Genomic DNA, 25,562 nt, shown 5'->3' with positions numbered 1-25,562 from the left:
GAAGAATAAAGTGCAGAATATTGTTTAAATGCAGAAAGCTGCAGCACAGAGGGATTTCCTTGTGCATAAAACACAAAAATCTACCGTGCAATTTCAGCAGGTAATTGGGAAAGCAAATGGAATGTTGGCCTTTATTTTCAAAGGATTTGAATATAAAAAGAAAGAACTTGCTAAATCTATACAAAGCACTAGGAAGACCACGCCTGGAATACTGTGAATAGTTTTGGTCCACTTATCTAAGGAAAGATATCCTGGCATTGGAGGCAGAGAAGGTTCAGTCGGTCATTGGTTCCCAACCTTCTTTACGTCATGGTGCATCTTTTATATTCTTAAAAGGATTTTGAGGCACACCTATTTTCTCCAAACTGCCACCTCGCTAAAAAAACCTTTTATCTCTAAAATCTCCCTTTTTAAAAAAACAAAGACGTCAAGTCACCAGTCAATACAATTTTTATTAGTTTCTTAGGTTTACAATGAAAGCCTTATCACTATTTGCATGTCAAATACAATATTGGAGCCTGTTTCTCCTTTCCTTTGTTGGTTCATGCCGCTTAACCTTTCTCTTCTTCCCTTACTGGGAACTTTGTTTTTTCTTCTCTCCAGTTTTTTGTTTACAACCTTTCCCTTGCTCCTTCCAGGCTTTTGCATCTGTTTTGCGTTTTTGCTTTTTGTGCAGACGCACGAGGCCTTTGTCTTCAACTCTGTGGTCGGCAGCTCCAATTCCCAAAGAACTTGGATTCCCTGCACATGCGAGGAATGGGCTGCGCGTGCACGGTTTGGAATGTTTATGTTGGTAATCCGAACTGTGCATCTGCCAGCTGGGAAAGGGCCACGCTTGCACAGTTTTTGTTTTACATTGTTAGACCCATGCGCATAGGCCTGACCAATGTTGAAAGATCTGAACCGCACATGTGCGGTCCATTCCCTGCCTGCGCATGTTTGGGAGGCCTGAGGTTCATCAGGGCATGGGGATGCTGACCATTGAGCCAAATACTAAGATTAGATTTAGTTTATTTACAATAATATTTAATCATATTGAATCTTACTTTGTGGCACACTCGCGGAGCCTTCACGGCTCACCGGTTGGGAACCTCTGCATAAGGTTGACCCTAGATAGGGAGGAATTTTCTGAAGAGAGGTTGAGTAGGTTGGGCCTGTATTCATTTGAGTTTGGAAGAATGAGAGGTGAACTTTTTGAGACATATAGGATTCTCAAGGGCTTGGCAGAATAGATGGTAAGAGGTTTTTTTCCCCCTTGTTTGAGAGTCTTGGACCAGCAGGCATAATCTCCAAGTAAGGGGTCACCCACTTAAAACAGAGATGAGGAAAAGTTTCTTCTGAGGTAGTGAATATGTGGAATTCTATACTACAGGAGGCTGTAGAGGCCTAGGTTAAGTCTGTTGAAGGTTGAGATAAACAGATTTTTAATCGTATGGAAATCAAGGGCTCTGGGGATAAGGTGGGAAAATGGAGTTGAGTATCATCAGATTAGTCACGATCTCATTGAATGGCAGAGCAGACTCAATGGGCCGAATGGCCTACTTCTGCTCTGAGTCTTTTGGCCTTTCCTGATGCAAATAGATAATCCCCAGTCTTGCCCTTCTATGAGTCAGGTTTTTATTAAAGCCACAACATTGTATTTCCAAATGGCAATATGTGCCTGTAACTCACCAATCTTATTACCATACTGTGCATTGACATAAGTGAACGGTAACCCTGAATTTGAATATATTACTTTCTCCCTTACTCTGAACCCACTTATTAACTTTCTCAATATTTTGTGCACCTTGGTCATCCTCTCTGATATTACTTCTTGGTTTCCACACCCCTGCCAGTTTAAACACGCCCCAGCAGCGCAAGCAAATTTCCCCTCGAGGAATGTGGCTCTGGCTCTGTTTGGATGTCACCTATCCAGCCTGTACAGGTCCCATCATCCCCAAAGTGTGTTACCATGTCCCATAAATGTCCCCCACCACCTTTCCAGCCATGTATTCATCTACTTTATCTACCTATTTCTATACTCGCTTGTATGTGGTATTGCGAGTAATCTGGAGATAACTACTTTGAGATTCTGCTTGCTAATTTACTACCTACATTCCAAAACTATGACTAAAAGACCATATCCCCTTTTCTGCATATGTCATTGGTATTAACGTGGGCCACAGATGCTGGTTCACCCTTTCCGCCCCCCCTCCCCTCGGTGCTAAGCTGTAAGGTAACTACCTCCAAAAATGTGCTATCCACAAAACTCTCATCTTCCTGAATGCACTACAGTAAAACCAATTGCTGCTCAAGCTATGAAACCCAGAATTAAAGCAATTGCAAGTGATTACACTTGATGCACGAAGTGGTAACCAGGACATGGAAAGAGTACTGGAGTTCTCACATTGCAAGGATGGGCACCCTTGAGGTTGTAGCAACCCTCCCATTATTCTACTCTATATATTAGATAATAAACCGTACTAACACTAATAATCTACTTTATTTCAAAATAAAATAATTACACTCGCCAGCTATTCTGTTCCTTTCTGCGATTTAGACACCGTTCCTAACTTTGGAGAAAGGGAAACACAGTAGCAATACTCACCAGCTGATCACTTCATGGCTTTCCTTTGACCCCCCCGCCCATTCCACGAGGGCACCACAAACACTGCTGTTGCATCAGGAAGTACCAGGCCCCAATCCTGGGCTTCAATTTATCTCCTTTCTAGTACTCTTGACTCCACCCATATCTGTCTGCCTGCTTTTCGCTGCTGCTGTTTCAGGCAAGTCAGACAGACATTTCCTTGCGCATGTTTGACCTGATACCACGGGAGGACTTCTTGGGGTCCATGAGGCCCAAGTGGATTTGTATCTGGATGGGAGATTCACCAGTTTGGAGGAGTTGGGAATCAAATATGGACTGCAGCGCGCGAGCGCTTTAGGTATTTTGCAAGAAAGGGTTTTCCAATGGCACTGTCCTCCTCACTGCTGGAGGTGCAGTTGGAGGTTGGAGAGTGGGTTTGTCTCAGCGATTTATGGTAGGATTATGGAGGACAGAGAGTCTATGGAAAGGATTAAGGCCAAGTGGGAGGAAGAACTGGGGATGGGGCAAGCACAAGGATTATGGTGCGACGTGTTGCGAACTTCCAGGGCAACTCACCCCTGTCTGTATACCATTTGGGTCTACAAGAGCAGGCCCATGAGGCCTTCCTCTGCAGCACACCATTGTCAGTATAGAGTGGGTTTTATGTCTTGATTAAGAACATACCATTGCCCAATAGTTCAAAATCCCTTTATTGCAACTGGGTTCATACAAGACTCAGTACATGATGTGCAGAAGCACTTCTGGTGCAGTCATAATCAGTTTGTGTACGGCAGTTGGAAAGTGCATCTTTGTTATTTCTTTTAAATCATTGAGGTTGTTGCGGAAGACTGTTGCTTTAAGATTGCCTTGTGTCCAGACAGTCAACTTCTGGTTTGGAATTCTGATTTTTTTTTTCTTGCAACATGTGGCTTGCATTATGAGAATCAGTGTTGTCAAAACAAGCGCACACCATTGTCATTTTATATATTTACGTTTTTAAGTTCTGATTTACTTGAGAACTCGTAGAGCAATATTTTGTCTCATTTTAACTTCCGTATCCAAGTTTGCAGCAAAGAATTGCAATCCGTGGTGTGGAACAGTTAGCAGTTGGAGGCAGAATGGTTTATTCGACCTGTTCACTGAACCCCATTGAAAATGAAGCAGTAATTGCAACTATCCTTGACAAGAGTGAAGGTGAGCATGTCCAATATTTACATTGTGTGCAAATTTGTTTAAAATAGATTCAGAAATAATATTGTGGAATGGTCCTTTTTTAAATGCATGTAACCTAAAATATTAACATTGGAGCTCCGTATTAAAATCAATGTAAACGAAGTGGAATGCTTTTAAAGGATAGCTACGTGGGAAAATGTTCTATTCCTCGAAGTACTGAAGATATATTTGAGGTTAACTTTCACTTTATCTTGAGTTAGGAAATACTGGCGCTTTTCATTGTTGAGTTAGGGGATAAGAAGAATGGAGTATTAAAATTAATTTAACATTTGAAGTGTGGGTGATGTAAAACTTTGCATTATAGATTAGTTGACAAAATGCTAATTTGTTGTAGGAGCTCTTGAATTAATTGACGTCTCATCAGAACTGCCAGGGTTGAAGCGGATGCCTGGCTTAACATCATGGAAGGTAACTCATTTGAGCTAAAACTCATTTTGTCCTCCTTTCCCCTGCTCAAGACTCTCTAAAACATCACGTCTTTGTTCTTGACTGCCGGGACATTGAAGTCATCAATTTAAATCTTTCAATGTTCAATTGAAGCTGAGTTCAGTCAAAACTAGAAATGTGGCATCTTGCAACTTTGCACCTCAAAGAAAGGGCTCGATTTGAATTCCAGTTTTGGCTGACTTTTCTACATGTCCTGTCTTCTCTTCCTCTCTTTTCTCCTCGTGCCGTACGGCGTTTGCTGAACTAAACTCACAGTAACATGATGGGGGTGAAAAGATGAGATGTGAAGATATGAAGACTAGATTTAAATTATAATTTTTAACGTTGTACTGGTGCACAATTGAATTGGTTGGTTTTCTCTTTGATCGTAATATTTATTTTACCGTATACCAGATAATGACGAGAGAAGGCCATTGGTATGCTGAATGGTCAGATGTACCAGAGAACAAGCACACCCAGATCCGCCCTACAATGTTTCCAATCAAAGACCCGGAAAAGCTCAAAGTAATGAATCTGGAGAGATGGTTAGTAGTCTTTGGTTCTTGTGATATTACTAATATGATGTATTAAATGTTTAAACTTGAAGATGAAGTTATAACTAATTTAAATTGTGGAGCCTAGTAATAGGATCACTAGTTCATATTTTGAGTCTGTTATTTAATTGATGACACAAAATCACTGTTGTCTCATGACGCCGAGGTCCCAAGTTCGATCCCGGCTCTGGGTCACTATCCGTGTGGAGTTTGCACATTCTCCTCGTGTTCGCGTGGGTTTTGCCCCCGCAACCAAAAATGTGCAGGGTAGGTGGTTTGGCCAAGTTAAACTGCTCCTTAATTGGAAAAAAAGGAATTAGTTACTCTAAATTTAATTTTTAAAAAATTGATGACACAAAATAGGTAGGCAAGTAAGACGTGAAGAAGATGTAAGAAGGCTACAAGGAATATAGATAGGTTAAGTGAGTGGGCAAAGATTGGCAGTTGGAGTATTCTGTGGGAAAGTGTGAAATTGTCCATTTTGGCAGGAAAATTAACATTATCTAAATGGTGAGAGATTGCAGAACTCTTGAGATGGTGAGGGAACTGGGTGTGGTGCATGAATCGCAAAGGCTTAGCATGCAGGTACAGCAAGTAATTAGGAAAGCTAATCCGATGTTATTGTTTATTGAGAGGGTAATTCTACAGCACATTGGTGACACCGTATCTGGAGTACTGTGTACAGTATCGGCCTCCATATTTAAGGAACAATGAAGTGCATTGGAAGCAGTTCAGAGAAGGTTTTTAAAAAATTCATTTATGGATTGTGGACGTTGATGGCTAGATGACCATTTATTGTCCCATCCCTAGTTGTTCTTGAGACGGTGGTGGTGAGCTGCCTTCCTGAACCGCTGTAGTGCAAGTGGTGTTGGGGAGGGAGTTCCAGGATTTTGACCCAGCAAAAGTGCAGGAACGGAGATATATTTCCAAGGCAGGATGTTGAGTGGCTTGGAGAGGAACTTCCAGGTGGTGATGTTCCCAGATATCTGCTGATCTTTTTCTTCTAGATGGTAATGGCCATAGGTTTGGAAGGTGCTGCCTAAGAAATCTTGGTGAGCCACAGTGTTTATGTGGCTAGTCCAATTCAGTTTCTGGTCAGTGGTAACCCTCAGGATGTTAGTGGGGGATTCACCGGTGTAATGCCATTGAATGTCAAGAAGTGTTGGTTAGATCCTCTCTTATTGGCGGTGGTCATTGCCTGGCAATTGTGTGGCACGAATGTTACTTGCCACTTGTCAGCCCAAGTCTGGATATTGTCCAGGTCATGCTGCATTTGGGCATGGACTTTACCAGACTTGGAAAGGGCAGGGTGGGTTATCTTGATGAGGAAAGGTTAGACAGTTTAGACTTGGATCCGTTGGAGTTCAGAACAGTAAGAGACAGCTTTATTGAACTTCTGAGGGGTCTTGACAAAGTGGATTCGTAGAGGATGTTTCCTCTCGTGGGAAAATCTAGAATGTCGGGGTAACTGTTTAAAAATAAGGGGTTGTCCATTTAAAACCGATGAGAAACCTTTTCTCTGAGGGTCATGAGCCTTTGCAATTCTTTTCCTCAAACGACAGTGGAAGCAGTGCTTTTGAATATTTTTAAGGCAGAACTGGATATAATCTTGATGAGCAAGGAGGTGAAAGGTTGTGGGTTATATGCAGTTCGGCAGCAATCAGGTGAGCCACGATCTTATTGAAGGGCAGAGCAGACTCGAGGGGCTGAGTTGCCTACTCCTGCTCCCAGTTCATATCTTGAGATTAACCATGGGCATGTCTACGTTTGATAAAAGCCTCAACCAATACATTTGCAAGGAATTCTTTTCCACCAAGGCTTGTTAACCGTGGCAATGCAACACCATGCTTACTTTAAACTGTTGTAGTAGCGTAGAGTGTAATAAGAAGGTACTTTATCAAATATGAAATTACTCTGAAGTATGAGACCATATTGGCTCAATTTAAAGAAGGAGTAACAAATACCCATTTGTATGTACCAAAATATCAGAAGCTTTCCTTTCCCTACTTTATTGACATCTTGATTGTGAAGAAAAGAAAATAGCAGGCAGTTTTTTTGGGAAGATTTTGAATATTTGTGAAGACTGCATAATTTTCTATATGTCACTGGCTTGCAGGAGAAAAATGAACAGCCATATTCAAATTTCACTTGTATGACGACCCATTTTTTTTTTTAACAGCATTAGAATACTTCCTCATCATCAAAATACTGGAGGATTTTTTGTTGCTGTTCTGGAGAAAAACGCTCCTATGCCATGGAACAAGCGAGAACCAAAGGTAAGGTGGTGTGCCTGTTCGTGATGTTTTTAAAAAAATACTTTTATGCTCAATGTTCCTGCATTTTGCACTCTTTTATTCTCCAAATGTTCCAGGCAGTTAGCAAGAAGACAGGCTGGTGAGCGTAATGTTCCCGTTTCTGAATTATGCATTTGACCGGGAAGGTCAATTGTTAATTGTTGCTTATTGAACATAATTGCAAGGAGATTTGCAAGAGCTGTTTGAATTGGCCTTTTTAATCTTTCTACTTCTTCCATGCTTCTTTTAAGTAAGCGTCTTTGTTGAATCCCATTGTGATCATTTCAACAATCTATGCTAGTACAAGCAACACTAAACTGCCTAAAATTTGATAACCGTTCTGTTAAGCTGCCTGTATCGTGACCTTTAGTTTATCCTCTAAGGTTATGCTTTGAGTAGTAGTAAGCATTTTTGTGTTGGGGGTGGGAGGCAGGTTAAAGAAAAGGATCTACGATTAATCATTTCAACTATGCCATGTCCTATTTGAGAGCAATCTAATCCTGTTTTATAACCAGGATTATCTTTTGTAACTGACATCTGTGCATTGTATTCTTTCTAGTATGTTAATTCTCTAATAATTATGTCCCTGATCTGTACTCTGAAAACTGTTTTAATTAACACCAAAATAGGAACATTGCCCCTACTGGCGCCACCATCTTGCTAAATATCTGGATCTGTTGCAAGTTGGGATGCTTAATTAAGCCTGCCTCATGGCACCGAGGACCCGGGTTAAATCCTAGCCCCCGGGTCACTGTCCATGTGGCGTTGGCACATTCTACCCGTGTCTGTGGGGGGTCTCACCCCCATAACCCAAAAGATGTGCAGAGTAGGTGGACTGCCCACACCGCCCCTTAATTGGGAGGAAAAAAAGGAATTGGGTACTTTACATTTATAAAAAGAGAAAAAAGCCTGGGTAAACCATGTTCTTATCAGAATCATATCTGGTAATTGAGGGACTAGGGAATCTATGCCTAGCAGTTCACCATACTGAGTGGCTAATGGATCTTAATTGTGTATATAGAAAATATACAGGGTCTCTTTGGACTGGTTGATGGACCTGGTGGTCTTTCATTCACATACGCTTACCTTTCAATGAAACAATGGAAGCAATGCATAGAAATTTGATTTCATTTCCTCAAAATGCCTGAAAACCATTTGTGATATCCAATTGTGGAGATAAAATTGATAAAAGAAACTGGAGAAACTACACACAAGTGGGCATAGAGGGCTGACCTTCCCTTAGTTAATTCAGTAACCATTTTAATCTGTATCTTTGGCAGCTGAAACATAAAACAGCAGCAGCTGCTACCCCAGTGGAAGATGCTGTTGAGAAACCTGCAGTAATGGATGAAACTAAAATAACTGATGGTGGCGAAGAATCATCGGCCAGTAAAGATGGTATTTGTTGGTAGGTTATAGCATCATTTGTGGAATTCCCCAAGGTCACTTGCCTCTTGTTTATTTAATGACAGCTTTGTGCAACTGGCATTATTTCATGGTCTTCAACAATTGTAGCAATCCGTGTTGTGAAGCAACATAATATGTGTTTGATCCTCTGTGGTGTGCTGCTTATATTTATTCATATAGCTGGGGGGGAGGGGGAGGTAGAGGGTAGGAGCTCCCCAGTTGGCAAAGGAAAATCTAGGGTGAGTAGCTTTTGGGGTGTTTTGCTACAACCCTTGGTGACTAGTTTCAGTGTAGTTCGAATAGTCATTGTGCACGCTGGCTGCCTTCTTGGTATAGTTTGCATTGTGCTTCAGGCACATCCAAGAAAACCATAAAGTGGGAACTTTTTTTCCCAAGCTTTCCCCCATCCTTCTTATTAAATCTAATACAATTATCTGTTGGGTTTTCACTTTCCTGGCTGACATTGGACACCAAAGTAGAGTTTGGAAAAAACAGTCCAGCTTGTTTAAAATGTTTACGATTTATGAAGTCAAAGTACTACTGTCATGCAATGTGTTAGTTTTCCTCTATGTCAGGGTTTAAATAGTCCGTTGTCAAATATTTGCAAATGCTGACACTATTTGAATTGAGTATCTTCTCTGCAATTGGAAACATTGCATCCAAATAATTCTTGTGAAAATTCCATTTTTAAATTATCTTTAGTCCACCACCATCAAAGAAAATGAAACTATTTGGATTCAAAGAAGATCCGTTTGTGTTCCTGAATGAAGATGATGCTATATTTCTACCGATTCAGTAAGAATTCTTCGACCTTGTTTTCCTGTCTGAATGGGAATGCAAATATTCAGTCAGTGATTAAATTCTATTGTTTTCAGTCAGGCTGCTCTTCCACAGTGTTATGACAGCTAACAGTTGCTTCCAATGAAAGTCAATTTAATAAATGTTATAAATTGATAGGTCCAAGAATGCAAAAGGTTTATCAATACAAAAGTTTCACTTAAGTGAAATTAACTAATGAATCCATACGCAGTGTGGATTTTAGACCTGATGGGTCACTTTATAATGAATCATATGATGTTACTCAAAATGCGGCCTACATGTAGAAGGATAATGAGTAGTTGAGCTGGTGGTGAATAGTTTGTGGCGGGGGGGGGGGGAGTTGGTGAATCTGGGGTTGCATTACTTGATAGTAGGTATTTTTGTAGCAATTGGTAGAGCACGGAACATAGTTTGGAGTTGGGCGTGGTCAGTATGTGGGGTGGCTCTGGTCAACAAATAGGTTCTGTTTGGTGTGGAGGGGAGCTGCAGTTAGAATCCTAGGAAGTTTGCATCGCAGCAAGAGACCATTTGGCCCCTTGTCTGTGCCAGCAAGCATTGAGGTACAACGTGGGAGAGACTATAGACCCAGAATCTGGACTCCAGGGCTGAGGCTGTGCCTATTTGCTTAATTAATTCGATGATCCAAATTTTGAACCTAGAGCTGCCTGAATGTCATGAAATCCACTTGCATCTGTTCTGTCAATAATTGTTGGATTATAATTTGCTCCTGTTTCCAGAAGTTGTATAATTTTTTTCATAATGCACAAAATGATTTGAAAGTACATTTGTTGTGCACAGAGGTGGTTGAGGGCAGAGCTGGGACTTGGGAGTTTGAAGTGAAACAGTGCCATCTATGGGGGACTATCTATAAGAGCGAGATCTTAAAATTTGAGTCCAGCCATTCAGGAGTGAAATCGGGGAGCACTTATTCACACAAAGAATAGTGGAAATCCTGTGAAAGGGCATTTGAAATGTTATTTTATTTGTTGGGGAAGAGTATTGAGGGCTGTGGTGCAAAGACAGGTAAATAGAATTTGGATTAAGATCAATCATGATCTAATTGAATGGCAGAACATGTTTGAGGGTCATCATCCTGTGTTCCTAAGCACACACTAGAAATGTCCATTTAAAAATAATAGAATGAGGTATTGATAAGAGTCAAGGTATTTCAAAGTTATGAGTTTGGAAGTGATTTTGAGAATGGGAAGTGTGTCAATGGGAAGAATTCTAATGTGTGTGACGTTGTATGTTTTAAATTAGTACTTCAATCTGGTTTTGTTCAGAAACAATTTGCAGTTCATTCTTGCAGCTGCAAAACTGAATTGCAATGTTGAGATGACAGCAAGCCATCCTCAGTTGCTGAAGCTAGTCTGTTTCTTGCACTGTTGAACTAATTATGCCTTTGTGGAATACAAAATAGTAGTCATAGCGATGCAGTTGTGCAAATTCTTTCATGCAGATGAATGCCAGTTATGGCAGCGATGTATCTTTTGTCAAAGCTTTAGTGTCTAGATTGCATTTTGGAGCAGCCTTTGAATTGCGGAATGTCCAGCCTTGCTGATTAAGCTAATGAAGACTTTATGCTGCACAGCATACTACTGTAACCAAACTGAAGAATAGCTGAATCATTAAATATGCATACTTAATTTGTGGTCAGAACATGTCCAATGCACCTAAATATTTAAAACTGTGATCTGTGCAAGTTTTACAGGGTGTAATTTTCAAATGGGCAATATCTGCTCGACTATATTATCAATACGAGTGTCCTGTTAGATTATCTGCTGTATAAGAACAATCTCAGATGTTTTATCAAAATACTGAAACATTTTTAATAGGAAATTTTATCAATTGGATCCATCTTTCCCAAAGTCGAATGTCCTCACTCGAACACACGAGGGAAAGAAACGTCACCTCTACATGGTTTCAAAGGAACTAAGAAATGTGCTTCTCCATAACAGTGAACGAATGAAGGTTGTTGACAAAGTTTCCTTTTTTTAAATTCTAGCTTTAAGTTATTGAACGTTTTCATTTGGGGAGGCCTCTTCGTTGTTTGTCATACACTTTATTTGGAATAAAGTGATTCTTTATTGGAATTATCTTATCACTCTAATAAATATTGTTCACAGTCATAATGTGAGATTTGAAAACTCAAGCAACTGGCTTGTCGTGGCCAGATGCCCCCTATTCTATGTGCTGTTTGATAATCTATGAAGTATTTATGTTACTTTTTAAACAACAAAACGTCACAGCCATGAGCCATTTCTTCACTAATGCTTAATTTGTAAGCATTCAAATGTTGGAATTAAACATTCATGCTCCCATGTGTCAAATTAAAAAATGTCTACCCTCTAAATTGCTTCATAGCTTGCTTAACCCTCTCTCTTCAACCTTCTCCATTCCCCTAGTCCCTCCCAAATGTGGCACCTTTCATTTCAATCTTCTTTCTATTCATTGCCCCTCTCCCTTTCTTTTCCATGCATATGGTTGATAACAAGAGTTTTTTTCACTGAGCAGCTCACCGCTGTTCACTCCACGGGTAAAATTTTTCCGTCCCTTCCTGCCGATGGCAGCCCCCGCGGCACGTTGCCCAATGATGGAGGGTGCAGGGCATGTAAAACCCCGTAGATGTTGCGGGACTGGAAGATGCTGCAGCCGGCCAATGGTGGTCCACTTCCGCCGCTGGAAAATATGCTGCAGGGTGCATGTAAAATTCCATGAGCCTATAACTGCTCCCATTTCTCCTTTTCTTCAAAACAATTATTCAGAATTCTCTAATTCTTAAAAAAAAGTCTCTTCAGTACTTTGTTTACTATCTTTTAATCTCTTGAGGTTCAAACGTAGTTTTCTTTTTCCTATTTGTGAAGTATTCACATTAAAGATATTATGTAAATTTGACTCCAATTTTCAATTTTGTTTGTAAAAGAAAATGAACATTTTTAACTTCAATATTTGGAAGGTGCTGTAATATATCTGGTTTATTATTCTCCTAGGTCATTAATACAGGAATTAAAGTTTTGAGTCGCAATAATGATGGGGAGGAATTTGGTTGTGCCTTCCGATTAGCACAAGAGGTAATATTAGCTTTGTCATTTGCAGTTGTCTCTGGTGGTATTACTGATAAATTTTAAGATAAATAACTTTCTTTTAAAAATATAGACAATTAAATTTGTGATGCATTTTTTGTTGCACAAATTAGATTTTTAAATAGAAAATGCTGAATGATTTTGAAACCGATCTTCATTTAAGAAAAATAAATAGCTCTTTGCACTAATCAGACATATTATCTTGTTACTTAATATGGATGTAGCTGATTCTTATGGGAAATCACACATTTTGCAATTATTTGTAATGTCAAAGTGGAGTTGTGATTGGACTTTTAATATTATTCATAACGGACACTAAATATTTGTGAGGGTTTGTCTGGTTGTTCCTTGGGACATAAGAACAGAAATAGATCATTTGGCCCGGTTGAGGCTGCTCCATCATTCAATAAGATCAAGGCTGATCTGCTGTGGTCTCAGTTCCTCTTTCCTTTCTGCTGCCCCCCTCCCCATAACCTTTGACTCCATTTGTCTACATATATTTTCCTCAAAAATCATTCGGTGGGAAAAATTGCAACTTGCCCCTCTCAAAAGTAAAGTTTAAAATTTTAAATTTCACAGTAATATGATTATATTCATCCACAGAATTGCCTTGTATGTTTTATTTTTTATGGCCTCTTCCAACAGTCTGGACTTAGACATGATGTGTTTTCCCTGAATTATGTTAGCTGTATTTAAATTATGCAGTATCTATGTGTACTGTACACACTCCCCATGATGCTTCAGCAGCAGAACTGTTCAAATATTTTTCTTCATATCTCTTGGTTGTTTAATTATTTAAAAATTTAGATATTTCGGATATTTCAAAGTCTTTATTCAGGCACAGTTCAATTTGACTTTTTTCAAAGTGCGGTTTTATACATGGACATAAAAAATGACTGTTTTAATTGTATACCTTGAACCAGTTTGTGCCCTATAAGCTTCATGAATTGCATTGAATTAAGGGACACAACGCTTTCCTTCATCTTCATTTGAGTTCACTTTTCAAATAATAAATTAGGCACTTTGCTTCAAAGTTAAACTATAATTATGATGATTGCTGATAGTCAGGGTTAGAAAATATTAATGTTGGTGTAATGACAGCTGCTCGACGAGTTTAGTCAAGAGAAGCAGCCTTTAATTAGCTCTTGGTTATCACCTGCGCCAGCAATACAAATTTTAAAATGCTAATTTATGACACCTGTTCAACAATGTCTGTCTTCATAATTGTAATTCTTTAAAACAGGTAACAAATTTATCAGTATTTTGATAGATTTAATTATCAGCTATGATTTATAGGAAAAATAGTCACTTAGTCAGTTAACCAGCGTATCAGCATCTCAAGCCTTGTTGGTCATCGCTGATCCACACCATAACTCTGTTTACCCATCATTTCTTGTGATAAATTCATTTTCAGCTTGCATCGAGTTGCCACTCTTAAATAAATTTGTAACTTTTGTCCAAAGCAGAAGTCCCAGTTCTTGCTGGTGTTATTGCTTATATAGTACTATTTGTATTATCTGTCCCCAATTTATCAGCAACTGTTTACAGTTTTCTATTCTTAAACATAAAAAAACCTAAGCTGAGATTGTCCAAACTTATCTCAGTCTGGCCTGTAACAACCAGCAAAGAAAGGAGATTTTCTGTGTAAGGATGATTTGTACCTGTCCTCAAAGGTATAAGGAGACTTTGCTGGAAAATCACTATTTCACCTGAGGAAAACTGTGTAGCTGACAGCTTGAGTAAACTCATTGAGGGTTGGATTCATCCAACCAGTCCTTGCCACCTTTTGAGTTTAACTCTCAAAATTGCTATTGATGTGTTGCAGTTTTGGTGTGCTTGCACTGTTGAGCGGCTGAAGAGAGAACTTAAGTGGTTCTGGTTTGCATATTGTTGCTTTTCAAAAGAAATTGAGAGTTGACTTGTCTATAATGTAAACATGTCTGTGGCTCTTATTTGACAGGGGGAATGTTGTAACCTGCCTCTTTACCATTGGCTGGGGACTAAATGGCAATCCCACAATCCTTGGGGTGTATGAGCTTCCCCAATAAGGGGGGGGGGGGGGGGGGGGGGGGGGAGAATCATTAGCAGAGTTCCTGCTTAAATGGAGCTGGCCGGTATGGAACCAGCTGGAGAGGAGTGAGCAGCAAGAGAGTACTGCTGCTGTTGTATATATGTAAATGTAAATAAAGTTGTTTTTTTTTATTCTACAAACTCGTGCTGGATTCTTCATGGCCCTCACAAAAGTGGACAAGATATTAACATTTTTAGCTAATGAGTTAGAAATCTTAGATAATTTCTGTGCCATTGCAAATGTGTTGAAACCGTGGAAGCTCAGAAAATGATTAAGGATGAATAAGCAGACGTAAGTGTTCAAAGTCATTAAAAATATGGACCCTATTCTAAAATGGTGCCAACAATTTTTAGCAATACTGTCTGAGATGAATTTTTTGGAGGAATATGCAGAGTTCCCTGGAAATTCATAGTAATTATATTTAATTTTCACAGACATGGTAGTTGTGTAATTATTTAGCATTACATGAGCTAAGCAAATGTTGAGATGTAGAGTAGGAGTGTTCAAATTGCCGGCAATTTAGTTTCCAAGACCTGGCACTGTGGCTCTCTAAAACACAGCTCAGTCCTGTCTATGTTCCTGACATATATTTCATCCTGTTTGATTTGGGTCTGTATTCTGATCAGTAGCTACGTCCTTAAACACCCAAATTTGTTGTCATTAGAAGCCTGATGGTTAAGTGAATGAAAGTATGAATTTCAAATTTATTTATGTAGCTCTGCGACTCCTATGACAATGTGGTCTCAGAGGACCATCAGGAGAACGCCCTTACTGGAAGAGAACCTGTGGTTAGAATACCAAAGGGAATACTCTGTTCTGTGGAGTGTGAATTTCTGAATTCTGTCAGCTGACCAGTGCATGGGCATACAACGGGTGTTATGTATTGAATATTAGATGCATGTTTCTCAAAGTAAAATATAAGCGTTAACGGCATACTTTTATGGTCTTCAGGGTATTTATACCATAAATCCATACATTAATGGAAGAATCATTAAGATTTCTATTGAGGATGTTATGGTGCTTCTAACACAAGAAAATCCATTCATTGGCAAACTTACAAGTGAACCTCAGAAACAAGCCAAGAAGCTGAGTAAGTTGCTATGTTGACATATTTTCTTAATAAAGAGCTTGCATCTCATTTGTAATTTGGGAATTAACCGTGTTTCTGTATATTTTTGAAAGTATAATTTTTGCTGCAGGTGCATGTTTTTCTTGCACATTGCTCAGAAATGGTCTGATTGATTTTGTATGCAAAATGGGTTTCAGCTGCAATATTAAAAATTAAATTTAGTAGCTTAGTGTGATGCTTTAAAATGCCAGGTGTTTGATCATGAGCTCACTACATCATTCAATTCCCTGTGTGTTTGTATCTAAAATTCAAATCAACTGAAGTGATTTACCATGCAGAATATGATTAAAATATGTAGGTACCATTAGCATTCCCTTTAAAGCTGCTCATTTCTTTGCTCAATGGAAAATATTAAATAGGTGAAGCCGTCAAATTGGAAATGGATTTGTATGTCGGCAAAATCTGCTGATGGCCATTTCATGCACTTGCTGATCTTCCCAGACTGGACAGCACGATGGCACAGTGGTTAGCACTGCTGCCTCAGTTCTTGAGGCCCGGGTTCAAATCAGGCCTCGGGCGACTGTGGCGTTTGCACGTTCTCCCCCTGTCTGCGTGGTGTTCCTCCAGGTGCTCCGGTTTCCTCCCACAGTCCAAAGATGTGCAGGTTAGGTGGGGCTATGGAGAATGGGTGGGGTAGTGGGCCTAGGTAAAATGCTCTTTCAAAGGGTTGGTGCAGTCACAAGAGGCTGAAGGACCTTCTGACTGTAGGAATTCTATGTTCCATCTTTCACCCTCAGACTATTGAATCGTTCTTGACATTTTTATATATGAATTAGTTGAGTTATTTAGACCAAACCAGGTTTGGGGCCAATGCTTATGGACACTAAATTACAAAGAATAACACTGAATATAAAGCATTAATTTGTATAACATTGAGGTATTTTTTTGAGTTGGCTTTGCTTTCCTGAGTGTTGTAATTCATTCATAATTTGAGATAGCCTCTAAACCAGGGGTGGGCAAACTTTTCCGTGCAAGGGCCACATTCAGAAATTCACAATTCATAAAGGGCCGCATAGTATATTAAGTAAAATAATTACTTCACCCGGTTATGATTCTGGGCGCCTCATATAGAACATAGAACAGTACAGCACAGAACAGGCCCTTCGGCCCTCGACGTTGTGCCGAGCAATTATCACCCTACTCAAGTCAACGTATCCATCCTATACCAGTAAGTAACCCAACAGCCCCCCCCCATTAACCTTAAAAAAAATTAAAAAAAAAATTTAAAAAAAAAAAATTTTTTTTTTTTTTTTTTAATGACTTGGTGGGCCGCAGAAATACCTTTGGCGGGCCGCATGCGGCCCGCGGGCCGTAGTTTGCCCACCCCTGCTCTAAACTGAGAAGGGAAGGGTGTGAATATTGACTGGGATGGATTGAGGATGGCATCTGACTTGGAGTTTGTAATCCCTGTAGGTAATATGCTGATCTGTCACAAAGTAGTGTTCGTAAAGTGCTTTGCTTGTGCTGAATAACCACAGAAGTAATTTAATACTATAAATCATCATATCTTTTCACAGCATTACAATTGTAATTCAATATGAATCATGCTAAAACCTTTATATTTGACAGCCAATTAATTATTTGGTTAAAAAAAGTAGAGATGTTTGGCGGGATTTTCTGCATCCCCCACCGCCAGCGGGAATGGCTGGAAAATTCCGACCGTTATCTTAAAATTACTCCAGTGGAATTAATGCATACTCAAATGTATCCCTTTTTTTATTAAAACAGATATGGGGAGCATTGTACTGAAGTATGAACCAGATCCGTTGTAAGTTTTTTGCTAGGTTATTTATTTTCACTGACGTCTCTTTTGATGTAAATGTTTTATTGTGCACATTTGCAACTTCACTGCAGTAGACATTACGCACAACTTGAACAGGAGAATCAATCTTCAACTGATGTTTATTCACGTGCAGTTTCCTAGTGATGTAAAATCCAGTTTCTTCCTTTCTCATTTCATTCTACTAATCCATGTTGCTGGTTTTGTGAACTGTCACAGTGGAATCCAAAGTGATGACCTCTAGGTTGACTATGCTAACACTAGACCACTTTCATGTATTGGATACTGCCTTTATCCATTATGCCATCACAGAACCATGGATTATTGTAATTTGGGTTTAAACACCAGTTTTTTTCTTTAATTTATTCCAAAAAGAAAGCATTCTTTGCAAGTCAAGTATTATACTTGATCTAGCGAGAGACTGATTCTCAAAAATAATTGTGACACCTTACATTTTGTTTGCCCAACTTCTTCCTATATCCTATCCATTTCCACTAATAATATTATCCATCGCTGACTACCACCACCAACCCCGACCATTGCTGAGATCTTTGTGCAATTATCAGAAGGTTTGACTTCTGATTTGCTTGTTGTTTCTTTTTTTTTGCTTCCCCTCTTTCACTGCCCCCACCTATGTCTTACAAATGTCCAATTATCCAAAGTATTCTCCATACTTAATTGCACTGTGTCCCATATTCTAATGCTCGACTGGAAAGTCTGACAGATCTGTTTTATAAGATCCTCTTTTGTGTGTTTATAATTGGTCATATATAACCTCCACGTCTCTTTTTATTTTTTGTTTTTTTAAAAGTAATTTTTAGTGGAATTTTTTACAGAAAATATAAAAATATAACAAGAAGTATAGCAACAAGCAGTAATATGCAACTAACAGCCCCATAACACCCACAATACCCCCAAACCGTAACATCACATGTATCACACCAACCCCCCCGCCCCCTCCCCCAAACAAGAGAGCTTAACCATAAATTAAATAAATCAAATTTAAATAAAATAAGCAAACATAATCAACGTTCCCCCCCCCCCCCCCCCCCCCCCCCCCCCGGGTTGCTGCTGCTACTGTCCCAGTACCCTATCGTTGAGCCAGAAAGTCGAGGAAAGGTTGCCACCGTTTAAAGAGCCCTTGCACCGATCCTCTCAGGGCGAATTTGACCTTCTCAAGCTTAATGAAGCCTGCCATGTCATTGATCCAGGTCTCCACGCTTGGGGGCCTCGCGTCCTTCCATTGTAGCAAAATCCTTCGCCGGGCAACTAGGGACGCAAAGGCCAGCACACCGGCCTCTTTCGCCTCCTGCACTCCCGGCTCGCGAGTCCCCATCCAGGCTTGACCCTGGATCCCACCACCCTTGACACCATCCTCGCCATCCCCTTCCAGAACTCCTCCAATGCCGGGTATGCCCAGAACATATGGGCATGGTTCGCTGGACTCTCCGAGCTCCTGACACACCTAACTTCACCCCCAAAGAACCTACTCATCCTCGTCCCAGTCATGTGGGCCTTATGCAGCACCTTGAATTGAATGAGGCTAAGCCGCGCACACGAGGAGGAAGAATTTACCCTCTCCAGGGCATCAGCACATGTCCCGTCTTCGATCTGTTCCCCCAGTTCCCCCTCCCACTTCGTTTTCAGCTCCTCTACTGACGCCTCTTCCACCTCCTGCATAAGCTTGTAGATATTGGATATCTTCCCCTCCCCGACCCAGACCCCCGAGAGCACCCTGTCACTCACCCCCCTCGCGGGGAGCGCAGGGAATCCCTCCACCTGCCGTCTAGCAAATGCCTTTACCTGCAGATATCTAAACATGTTTCCCGGCAGGAGCCCAAATTTCTCCTCCAACTCCCCCAGGCTCGCAAACCTTCCGTCGATAAACAGGTCCCTCAGCTGTCTAATGCCCGCTCTATACCATCCCTGAAATCCCCCATCCATGTTCCCCGGGACGAATCTATGGTTCCCCCTTGAAGGAGCCTCCATCGAGCCACTCACTTCTCCCCTATGTCGCCTCCACTGCCCCCAAATCTTGAGGGTAGCCGCCACCACCGGACTCGTGGTATACCTCGTGGGAGGGAGCGGCCACGGCGCCGTTACCAGGGCCCCCAGGCTTGTATCCCCGCAGGACGCTCTCTCCATCCGTTTCCATGCTGCCCCCTCCCCCTTCATCACCCACTTACGCACCATCGACACGTTGGCCGCCCAGTAGTACCCCGAGAGGTTGGGCAACGCCAGCCCCCCCCCCCCCATCTCTACTCCGCTCCAAGAAGACCCTCTTCACCCTCGGGGTGCCATGCGCCCAAACAAATCCCATGATGCTGCTGGTCACCCTTTTAAAAAAAGGCCCTAGGGATAAAGATGGGCAAGCACTGGAAGAGGAACAAGAACCTCGGGAGAACCGTCATTTTGACGGATTGCACTCTGCCCGTCAGCGATAGCGGCACCATGTCCCACCAGACTGTTCCACTAGTCTGGTGAAGTTAAGCTTATGAAGAGCCCCCCAACTCCTGGCCACCTGCACCCCCAGGTACCTGAAACTCTTCACTGCCCTCCTGAAGGGGAGCCTCCCAATTCCCTCCTCCTGATCTCCCGGGTGCACTACAAATACCTCGCTCTTTCCTAAGTTTATCTTATAGCCTGAGAAGCCCCCAAATTCCGCTAACAGCTCCATCACCCCCGGCATTCCCCCCTCTGGGTCCGCCACATATAACAGCAGGTCGTCCGCATACAGCGATACCCGGTGCTCCTCCCCACCCTGCACCAGACCCCTCCATTTCCCTGACTCCCTCAACACCATGGCCAGCGGTTCAATCGCTAGTGCAAAGAGGAGGGGGGACAGGGGACACCCCTGCCTGGTCCCACGATAGAGCCTAAAATACTCGGATCGCCTTCCATTTGTGACTACACTCGCCATCGGCGCCGCGTAAAGCAGCCTCACCCATTTGATGAATCCCTCCCCAAATCCAAATCTCTCCAGCACCTCCCACAGGTACCCCCACTCAACTCTATCAAACGCTTTCTCTGCGTCCAGCGCCACCACTATCTCCGCCTCCCCCTCCACTGCCGGCATCATGATAACATTGAGCAGTCTCCGCACATTCGTGTTGAGCTGCTGCCCCTTGACAAATCCTGTCTGATCTTCATGAATTACGGCACACAATCCTCTATCCTGGTAGCCAGGATCTTCGCCAGCAACTTAGCGTCTACGTTAAGGAGCGAGATAGGCCTATATGATCCGCACTGCAAGGGGTCCTTAACCCGTTTCAGGATCAAAGAGATCAGTGCCCGCGACATCGTCGGGGGCAAAGCCCCCCCCCCCCCCCCACGCCTCATTGAAAGTTTGCACCAGCAGGGGACCTACCAGGTCCGCATATTTTTTGTAAAATTCTGCCGGGAACCCGTCCGGCCCCGACTGCATTACCTGACTGCATTTGCCCGATCCCCCTGACTAGCTCCTCCAACTCTATCGGCGCCCCCAGCCCCTCTACCAGCCTCTCTTGAACCCTTGGGAAACATAGCCTGTTCATGAAGCTCTCCATCCCCTCCCTCCCCCTCGGAGGTTCCGACCGGTACAATCCCTCGTAAAAGTCCCTAAAGACCCCGTTTACTTCTGTCCCCTTCTGCACTACATTTCCACCCCCATCCTTCACTCTCCCAATTTCCCTAGCCGCATCTTGCCTACGGAGCTGATGCGCCAATATCCTGCTCGCCTTCTCCACTGCACCCGCCCCCACCGCAAGCTCCACCTCCCCTGCCCCGCAGCGTGGGAAACCAGAGGAAAGCCCGCGCTTTCACACTGCCACACCCCACCCTTCTGACGCAGTTCTCCAAAATCCAGCTTCCCCTCAATCCCCAGCCCCGTACAGAAGAGAACATATAGAACACAAACCCCTAACACTCCCCACCTAACCCACAACCATGCCCAACAAACAAACCGACCCGTAAACAGAGCAAACAGAAAACCAGCATACATAACACACATGTCGAAGTTAAAAAAGTTGAAACAGTTGGAACAAAACAGCCACAGCGGAAACAACGCCGGCCAAAGTATGTCCCCAGGCCCTAGTTCGAGTCCAGCTTCTCCGCCTGTACAAAGGCCCATGCCTCCTCCGGGGACTCAAAGTAATGGTGCCGGTCCTTGTATGCTGCAGTATTCCAAACCTGACCTGCTTAGCATGAAGCACCGCCTTCGTCCGGTTGAACCCGGCCCGCCGCTTAGCCACCTCCGCACTCCTGTCCTGGTAGATCCTCACTACCGAATTCTCCCATTTACTGCTCCTCTTTCTTGTCCCAGCGCAGCACACACTCCCGGTCACTGAATCGGTGGAACCGCACCAGCACCGCCCTCGGGGGCTCACCTGCCTTGGGCCTCCTGGCCATCACTCTGTGCGCTCCCTCAAGCTCCAGGGGCAAATGGAAGGACCCCGCTCCCATCAACGAGCTCAACATCGTGGTCACATACGCTGGGAGATCCGACCCCTCTAGCCCCTCCGCCAAGCCCAGGATCCTCAGATTCTTTCACCTCGTGCGAACGTCCAGCTCCTCCAAGCGGTCCTGCCACTTTTTATGAAGTGCCTCGTGCAACTCCACTTTCCCCACGAGGACCACGGCCTCCTCCTCTCTTTCAATGGCCTGCCGCTGCAACTCCCGAACAGACTCCTCCTGGGCCGCCTGGGTCCCAAGCAGCTTGGTCGTAGTTGCATTCATAGTGTCCAGCAGCTCAGCCTTCAGCTCAGCAAAACAACGTAGGAGCGAGGCCTGTTGCTTCTGCGCCCACTTCCACCAGTCCTCGGGTGTTGCGCCGGCCGCCATTTTGTTTTTCTTCCCCCGTTTTTTTTGGGGAGTTACTGCAGCCTTTTTCACCATATAGTGTGGGGCAAGTTCTTCCAGGCACCTTCCCCCATCGGGATGCGTAGAAACAGCGCCGTTTGGGGCCCTCGAAACGGCCCAAAAGTCCCTAAATAGCGGGAGCGCCGGCCGCCATTTTGTTTTTCTTCCCCTTTTTTTGGGGGAGTTACTGCAGCCTTTTTCTTCTTCCCACTCCGGGTGAGCACCATATAGTGTGGGGCAAGTTTTTCCAGGCACCTTCCCCCACCAGGATGCGTAGAAACAGCGCCGTTTGGGGCCCTCGAAACGGCCCAAAAGTCCCTAAATAGCGGGAGCTGCCGAACGTGTGGCTTAGCTCCGCATAGCCGCAACTGGAACTTTTTATTTTTTGTTCACCTATCCACCATCATTTGTCATTCCTTTCACCTTTAGGTCTTTCATTCTTGTCCTTGGGAAATCTCTCCCTAAAGCCAATTTCAACCATGCTTTCAATTCTCTCTTTAAAACTTTCTCTTTCACCGTGCTTTTGCAGCCTTTTGTAACTCATTACTTTTTATTTCCTCCTTTTGATGCCCAACGTTTGTGATGTTTTCCACACGAATGTTGTGCCCTTATCCATTCAGTGTGGGATGTACTATTTCCTTTTAATTGTGGAATTATCCTTGTTGACATTTTGAATAAATCTTCAATCATGCTTTGTGGAAGGAAATAAGTTATTGTAATTATGAATTAGAGATCAGTTGTCCAACTTGGTTGTGTGGAGCAGGTCTAACTCCTATCTTAAATACTATTGCCATTACTTGTCTATTTTGTAATTGGCCATCCTCTCATTTTGTTGCGACACCAAAGATACCGTAATTCTAAATGATTTCTACTCCTCTCCTCACTCCCCCTTCCAAACAAACATAAAAGTATCCTGACCTCATTCCAATTATTTACTGTCTTTTTTTGTTTATTTTCTTTCCACAAAAATGTTCACAGGATTGTTGAAGGCCCAAACTGCCCTATTGTATTGTGTGGCTGGAGGGGAAAGAATTCAATCCGTGCCTTTGTAGCTAGGAACGAGCGTTTCCATTACCTACGAATGTTGGGTGTAGAGGTTTTCAGAGACAAGAATAAGGGCGAGGGATCAGACGGTGTGGCTGCAAGTACTGAGAAAAATGAGGAGCCAACGGAAGAAGGGGAATTGAATTTACGCAGAGAGGCTGAACATTTGAAAGAGGAATCTGACACAGTAGAAGAATCTGAAGCAAAATGTGATCAGGTCCTGCAGGCCACAGAAGAAACTGAAGAACCTCAAGAACAAGTACAGCACGTAATGGTGGAAATCAATAATACAATAAGAATTCCAGAATCTATTGATCCATGTTCAAAAACGGAAAACTTTGGTGCTGAAGTAGCATCTTCTGATGCAAATTAATCTAAGGGTTTTACTATATATTTTTAAAATGCCAAACATGACTGATGTAGATTGCAGCACAAGTTATCGTACGACGTATTATTGGATATGTGGAGCTGCCAAGCTATTTCTGGAGGAAGATATTAATGTATTTGCAATCCAAATTTGAATATTTCATATGAATGTACTCTGACCTTTACTAATTAGATATATCAGCTTGAAAAGTTATTTAAACTCACATTATCAGAGCGCGAGTGAACCACTTTCTGAGTTCGATAACAACTTTTCTGTAAAGATATGTCGGTCATTTGCCAGACGTCCTCTCCATGAAAAATGAACGCAGCAAGTATTTTTTTTCCATTATGACTTCATTCATGAAAGATAAAGATGACTTTTGAACACTATACACATGATCAAATAGTTTGACAGCTAGTTCTCCTGAAGAAAGCAACCTTTAAAAATGGCCAGCTCTGCTGATTGGTCCCATTTTTGTCAAAGCTTTTGTGTTTTAAAAACAAACTTCTTTGTGAATCCCATCTTTAAAAAGTGATTACAGTTTTTACAGTTGAATTTCTAAACTGAAGTGCTAATTTTTATTTTAAAAGATCATGATGCGGTTTATGGTAATTTTAATCTGTACTGAAATGACAAACTAGTGGAGCAGAGTGACCATCCTGCCTGATTTTCTATCAGTTAACTGCCCATGTGTTGAAGGTGATAAGTACCCTTTTCAATTCAAATTTTTTTTAACTTTGCAAATTCTGTGGATGTACCAAAGGGAACTGTTTCAAGTTTGTTGTAAACATGGTTCCAAATGTGAGAACATTTGTTTTTCGGTCAAGGTACCATATTTTGCCCAATAAAAGGCAATGAATCTCGTCGTTTTGATGTGTCGATGTTATTTCCCATCCTCTTTTGAACTTGTAAAGCTCCTGGTGGATATAAGTTAGTTGAATCTTGCTACAATAGAAACCGTCTCAATGTTGAGCAGCAATGATCTAGAGACTAGTCACCAAGTGTCAATGTTTGCAGATAACATTTAAGTTGAATGGTAGAGCAAAGTCTGCAGAGGGATATAGCTGAGTGGGCAAGGGTCTGGCAGATGGAGTACAATGTTGGTAAATGTAAGGTTATCCATTTTGATATGAATAAGAGCAAAATGGACTATTATTTAAATGGTAAAAAATGGATCCTGCTGTGCAGAGGGACCTGGGTGTCCTTGTGCATGAATCCCAAAAAGTTGGTTTTTAGGTGCAGCAGGTAATTAAGAAGGCAAATGGAATTTTGTCCTTCATTGCTAGAGGGAAGGAGTTTAAGAACAGGGAGGTTGTGTTGCAGCTGTCTAGGGTGCTGTTGAGGCCACACCTGAAGTACTGTGTACAGTTTTCGTCTCCTTGAGAAAGCATGTACTGGCACTGGAGTGGGTGCAGAGGAGATTCATAGACTTGGACTATACTCATTGGAATTTAAAAGAATGAGGGGAGACTTTATGGCAGGTAGCAGCTATCCCAAGTGAAAAGTGAAGAAATTATGTAAGAACCAAGAGCAAAAAGCAAACCATGAAAACAATATGGGGTGTTGAGCATAACTGAAGAATGAACAAGGGTGTCAGTCGTATGGAATGCAGGGAAGGGAGTGGGAGGATGTGTTTGGTGGTGGCAGAAATGAGGGAGGGTGATCCTTTGAGCATGGCTGGTAAGTGAAAGGTGAGGATGAAGGATACCCTATTAAGGTTCTGGGATGGAGATAAAAGTTGAGAGCAGAACTGCGTAAAAAGTAATGGGAACATTAAATGGGCCCTGTCAATCGCCAATCTTGGTGGAGAGTGGCTGGACGGTGGGAATAGGCAAATGGGTGGAATCCTGGGCTGAGAAACAAGAAAGACTTAAATAGTTGTGAACACATTATAAAGCAAAGGAAAAATACTACAGATACTGGAAATCTAAAATGAAAGGGAAAATGCAGCAG

The 25,562-nt window shown here is 42.2% G+C and overlaps 1 protein-coding gene across 1 annotated transcript in view; it reads left to right on the top strand.

Annotated features, from left to right (window-relative positions):
* nsun2 (NOP2/Sun RNA methyltransferase 2) overlaps positions 1-24,472 on the top strand; it is a 76,647-nt gene extending 52,175 nt beyond the window's left edge. Inside the window, exons 9-19 of the mRNA XM_038797194.1 lie at positions 3,630-3,760; positions 4,134-4,207; positions 4,640-4,770; positions 6,959-7,055; positions 8,354-8,481; positions 9,183-9,275; positions 11,135-11,270; positions 12,290-12,370; positions 15,405-15,543; positions 17,311-17,350; positions 23,177-24,472. Coding sequence (XP_038653122.1) covers positions 3,630-3,760; positions 4,134-4,207; positions 4,640-4,770; positions 6,959-7,055; positions 8,354-8,481; positions 9,183-9,275; positions 11,135-11,270; positions 12,290-12,370; positions 15,405-15,543; positions 17,311-17,350; positions 23,177-23,615 — 1,489 coding nt within the window. The 3' untranslated portion in view covers positions 23,616-24,472. The remainder of the gene's footprint in view (positions 1-3,629; positions 3,761-4,133; positions 4,208-4,639; positions 4,771-6,958; positions 7,056-8,353; positions 8,482-9,182; positions 9,276-11,134; positions 11,271-12,289; positions 12,371-15,404; positions 15,544-17,310; positions 17,351-23,176) is intronic.
* Positions 24,473-25,562: the final 1,090 nt, after the last annotated feature.

The sequence above is a fragment of the Scyliorhinus canicula genome, chromosome 5, assembly GCF_902713615.1.
Source record: "Scyliorhinus canicula chromosome 5, sScyCan1.1, whole genome shotgun sequence".
NCBI classification, from domain to species: domain Eukaryota; kingdom Metazoa; phylum Chordata; class Chondrichthyes; order Carcharhiniformes; family Scyliorhinidae; genus Scyliorhinus; species Scyliorhinus canicula.
This window is presented reverse-complemented; position numbering and strand designations above follow the sequence as displayed.